This window comes from Zootoca vivipara, chromosome 6, assembly GCF_965207765.1.
Source record: "Zootoca vivipara chromosome 6, rZooViv2.hap1.1, whole genome shotgun sequence".
Lineage (NCBI taxonomy): Eukaryota > Metazoa > Chordata > Lepidosauria > Squamata > Lacertidae > Zootoca > Zootoca vivipara.
In genome coordinates this window covers 790,221-795,602 of record NC_142589.1, presented here as the reverse complement: position 1 = coordinate 795,602, position 5,382 = coordinate 790,221, and the positions used below count along the sequence as shown (strand labels likewise).

Sequence of the window (5,382 nt, the reverse complement as noted above, 5' to 3'; positions counted from 1 at the left end):
GGCCAAAGGACTAAACTGCTTCTGGCGCAACAGGACACCGTGATCAAGTGCCAGAGCGCATGATCATCAGTGCCCCCCCTTTGAGGGGCTTTGCCATTCCAATGGTGCGTGTGTGCCACATCTTCTTACCGATCGTGCAGGGTGGGGCTCAACTGCCCCCACCCCAATATTTTATGGGAGCCGAACTCCAAAGTGCATGGAACTCTGCACATGCTTACATGCAAGTCCCGCCTTTTCTTCCCTCTCCCCCCAACAAAAAAAGGGGTCTTGCGCTTCTTAGGAGAGAAACCTTTTGGACTGCAAGGGCCTGGCCCTCTGTGACCGGGCGAGGGGGCTTCCTCACGGGCGAAGCTACCCCAGACGGAGTGCCAAAGGCCTCGCCCGCCCGCTCGGCCTCGCCCTTGTCGCAGGCGGGGCGGGGGCAGGCGAGAGGGAGTGCGCAGGCGCGAAAGAGGAGGCGGCGAAAGCCTCGCGCTCGTTCCCTTTCCCCCGCCGCTCTTTATCTTTATTCTCTCCCTCCCGCTCGTTTCTTCGGGGGGGGGGAGGCGGGGCTTAGCTTAGAACACCGCTGACTTCCGGTTGTGGCTCCTTCCCTCCTCGCTCCCTCCCTGGACTCAGTCCGTCTGTCCGTCACCGGAAGTGGGCATTGGCCGCTACAGGCGGGGCGGGAGGCGGCCCGGAAGGGGAGGTGGCCTGAGGGAGCGAAGTGCGTGTGAATGAGTGAGTGAGCGAGAGAGAGAGAGAGAGAGAGAGGGAGAGAGAGAGGGAGAGAGGGAGAGAGGCAGAGCGAGAGGCAGCGAGCGAGCGGGTGAGGAAGGCGCGCGCCTGCGTGAGTGTGTGTGTGTGTGCGCGCGTGCGTGTGTGTGGAGGAGGCGAAGGCGGCGGCGGAGGAGAGCCGGACGGGCGGAAGGCAGGCTGGGCCTGACGGCGGCTGAAGGAATCCGAGGAAGGAGAAGATGGCGGATGGCGACAGCGGGAGCGAGCGAGGGGGCAGCGGGAGCGGCAGTGGCGGCGGCGGCGGCGGAGGAGGAGGAGGAGGCTTCCAGGGACACCGTGGCGGTGGCGGAGGCGGCGGCGGCCCCGGCCCGGAGCAGGAGACGCAGGAGCTGGCGTCGAAGCGCCTGGACATCCAGAACAAGCGCTTCTACCTGGACGTGAAGCAGAACGCGAAGGGCCGCTTCCTGAAGATCGCCGAAGTGGGCGCGGGGGGCTCCAAGAGCCGCCTCACGCTCTCCATGGCGGTGGCCGCCGAGTTCCGGGACTACCTGGGCGACTTCATCGAGCACTACGCGCAGCTGGGGCCCAGCAGCCCTGAGCAGCTGGCGCAGGCCTCGCCTGGCGGGGAAGACGGCAGCGGCGGCGGGGGGCCTCGGCGGGCCCTCAAGAGCGAGTTCCTGGTGCGCGAGAACCGCAAGTACTACCTGGACCTGAAGGAGAACCAGCGCGGCCGCTTCTTGCGCATCCGCCAGACCATCAACCGCGGGCCGGGCGGCGGCGGAGGAGGCGGCGGAGGGCCGGGCTTCCCCGGGGGCCCTCCGGGCCTGCAGAGCGGCCAGACCATCGCGCTGCCGGCGCAGGGCCTCATCGAGTTCCGCGACGCGCTGGCCAAGCTCATCGACGACTACGGCGCCGACGAGGACGAGCTGGGCGGCGGCGGCGGTGGGGGCCCCGGGGGCGGCGGCGGCCTGTACGGCGAGCTCCCCGAAGGCACCTCCATCACGGTGGACTCGAAGCGCTTCTTCTTCGACGTGGGCTGCAACAAGTACGGCGTCTTCCTGCGCGTCAGCGAGGTGAAGCCTTCCTACCGCAACGCCATCACGGTGCCCTACAAAGCCTGGGCCAAGTTCGGCGGGGCTTTCTGCCGCTACGCCGACGAGATGCGAGACATCCAGGAGCGCCAGCGGGACAAGCTGTACGACCGACGAGCTGGGCCCGCCGGGCCAGGGAGCGGCAGCGGAGCCGGAGACGATTCCGACGGAGACGATGTAGACGACGACTGAGCCTCTCCTCTCCTCCTGCTCCCCCGCCGCCTCCTCCCCGTCGCCCCATTGCTTTTGACAACCCCCTTCTCCTCACCTCAGCCACCTTCCGCTCAGGCCGGGAGGTTGCCATGGAGTACGGGACTGGGTGTAAGCAGGGAAGGAAAACTGGCCCCAAGCTTTCCTCCCCACCTCACACGCATCCTTTCGTCGTGGGAGAGAGCAAGCTTCGAGATAACCTGCACCACTTCTGGAGCTCCATCCTGATCTCTATCTCTGTGACCCTTTTATTTTTCCCAGGGATACAGCATCTGTTGGGCTTCACCGTCATCATTGCCTCCCCTGCAGAGAGGAATCTTGGTGGCCTCAGTTAACCTCAACCGTCGCCCATGGTGGAGAGAAGGGGATCTCAGCCATCTAAATCTGTCCTGCCTTCCAAGGCTCCTCCTCTACCAAATGGCTGAGATGTTTTATTTGGGAGGAAGGGAGGGAGAATAGTTACTTGGATCTTGACTCTCTCTTTCACTTCCACCCAGACCCTTCACTCTTGCATTTCTGAGATGGGGCCCCTCTGCTCTTGAAACCAGCATTCTGGAGAATAAAAGGCCACTGAGCACTGTTTGAAGGAAGGGGAGAAGCCACCACCGTTGTCCAAATCAGTGGGGGCATGGGGCTTATTTTGAGGGGGGTGCGGATCCTGATAGGGCAAGTCATAGAGATAAATCATGGACTTAGACCAGCATAAAATGGGATTTAAATGGGTCAGGACATAGCAGGTGGGCAGGGGAAAGAAGCAACCAACTCAAAATACCTTTTCAGAAAAGTAATTGGGTGGGGGTAGCCTGTATCTGGACCAATGTCCATTGTTGTCTTTTTTTCCCTTTGCAGAATTGTTTGTTTTATTTTGGGGGTGCAAATTGCTAAGCTCCAGGTGCCTGAACTGGAATTGATAAATGAATTACTTTAAAGCTGGCAGGTTCTAAAGATCTTAAATGGTATTTCATTTTTCTTTTTTAATGGGGGTTGCAAACAGGTAGATTAAAACAGGCATAAAGCACAAGGCATGCAGAGTGGACTGGTCGCTGCTCGCTAAAGTTCTTCCCCTTCTCTCCAAATAAGGTGAAAGCAAATGGCTTTAATAGGAGGTGGAAACTGGAGCTGTCTTTCTGCTGACTTCAAAAGATGATCTGGTCAAAGAAGTGAAATCTGTAGCTGGGTTTTTAAAAAGCAAAATCTTCAAATTGTAATTTGGCAAAGGGACTGGCTACAGGTCTGTGAAAAGACCCACGTAGGAAAACGGAAGGCTTCTTTCATCGTGCAAACTAGTGGACATGAACACAGATACCAAGAACCTCAGGTCCAGAAGTCCAGCATCAGTTATTCTTTTAACAAGATTTTTTTTAACAAAAAGAGAACTATCCATTTTCTCAGTACCTCACATTATGTTAACAGCAGAGTTGGCAAGGATGAGTTGATGGGATGGATTGTTCAGAGCAATGCATGTCCAGTTGGAGCTTGATATCAATCACTAAAAAGGAGCAGAAACAACCCCACAAAAAGATCTGTGACTGAAGGTTCCCTAGCAGCGTTTTACCATCTTCACATTTTATTATAGACTGGCTACTGCCAATTTATCCAGCTGTCCTTTCCAAACAAAGTTGGGTGTCTCCACCCAAATAATTGCCTCATCTATATTTTGAATGGATTCTTAATCTAAAATGATATTTTTTTAAAACAAATGAAGTCAGCCCTATTCCCTCCAAAAGTGTTTTTAGATACTTTATATACTGGCAACTTTGAATTGAATGGAAGTGTACTGTTCACTGCAAAGTTTCAGGTATTATTTGTGGAACATCTTAAGAGAGGCAGGTAAACCTTCCTCTGCAATCTTTTTTAATTGTGCATGCCTGTCCTTTATTTGAGCTGCCTTTTTAATTTATTGCATACCCTTATTACCTTATTTTGGTATTACTCTTATCTATACTATCTTTGTTTTGTATTTATTAGAAAGCAAGGAGACATAAAAGGCATTTCTTCACACAGTTGTCACTGTAGTGGGGAAATTTGCAGGAATTTTCTTTTAAAAAAATTAATTGGTTTTGCTATAGCTACTATAAAGATCTGCAAATAATGTCAGAATAGTTTACCACAAAATGTTCAGCCACACACATAATTGTTTATTTTCAAAGATATTTCTTTATTTCCAGTGTCCACAGTAGATATTTTTATTGTATTTTCTTTCCATTTTTCTCCGTCGCAAAGAACTTGTTTCCTGAATTGTAATGGGAGCAATAGTATTTCTTGATGTTTTAATTACATCCGTATAATCGTACTGTATTTTGTACTCTCCAAGGCAGCTGTTTTCAATAATGTCCTGCTGTATCTACCTATGTATTTTTGTTCAAATGTATGTAGTTCTTTGCTCCGGAGAACAATTTTCACCAACAAAAGTTTCAGCAGGTTAACTAGGATACCACAGCCCTCTAGGATTGCAGAAAACTCTACATAACTAATTAGAGCTCTAGGCAGCAATGAAAATTGAGGCTGCAGATGCTTGGTGTATATTGCTGCAACTCTTCACTCATTTTAAACCAATGTACAATACTTGTATAGACCAACAATGTTTTGTTGCTTCAGTGGTAATTGGTTTTCTTTCCTTTCGTTGCTCAGCTGCTGTGAGCCAATTAAAATGCAGTACCTCTCCTTTTCAGGAGATTTTTTATTTTTTTGGCTGAATTGCAGTAACTAGTCTTACCTTTGTATTACGTGGTAGTGACAGGGTTTGACTGTCCCTGGCCAGTGGCTACATATGCTATAATTAGCTATCTAGGAAGTATGTGGAAGTAGACAGAAGCATATATCAGTTGTATGCCAAGAATGCTGCCATATATGGTGTTGTTTTGGCAACCAGAAAAAAATCTTCTGTAGTCATTAGACCAGTTAAAGCAATGTATATTGGGTACACAGATTGACACATGACCCTCCAAGGTATGTAGGTGGTGACAATGCAGTGTGTCAGTAGGAGAATCTCAGTGAAAATACAGGGCATGCTTGTGTCCAGCTTAAGTATAAATGGTAAAATTTTAAATGTTTTGAGTAATACTGAGGTTATCTCACCATAGCAGGTTAACGGCCAAGCCTCATGCTATAGGAAAATTAGTCTGGTGGCACAAGCCCTTGTTAGGTGCAGGGGTTTACGGAGGAAAATCCATAGAACTTTGGAGAGTGGGGAAAGGGGGCTTGCCTGGCATCTGTAGAGCTTTGAACCTCTCCTCCCCGTTGTAATATTTGGGACTTCTGTGATTAAAATAATGGAGATTGCAAATACTGTTTTGTTTAAGGGTCACTTGGAAGCATTGATTGGTCTCTAATGAAAGATGAATCCTATTTGGTGAAGGGATAA

At 51.1% G+C, this 5,382-nt stretch overlaps 1 protein-coding gene across 1 annotated transcript; it reads left to right on the top strand.

Annotated features, from left to right (window-relative positions):
* The first annotated feature begins 811 nt into the window (after positions 1 to 811).
* Positions 812 to 4,689, top strand: PURB (purine rich element binding protein B). Its single transcript, XM_060276434.2, has one exon. It carries the CDS (start codon positions 957 to 959, stop codon positions 1,998 to 2,000), a length of 1,044 nt encoding a protein of 347 aa, XP_060132417.1. The 5' UTR covers positions 812 to 956; the 3' UTR covers positions 2,001 to 4,689.
* The last annotated feature ends 693 nt before the right edge of the window (positions 4,690 to 5,382 follow it).

Excerpts from the sequence above, each read along its gene's own strand:
- PURB (XM_060276434.2), top strand. The coding sequence starts at position 957 with ATGGCGGATGGCGACAGCGGGAGCGAGCGAGGGGGCAGCGGGAGCGGC.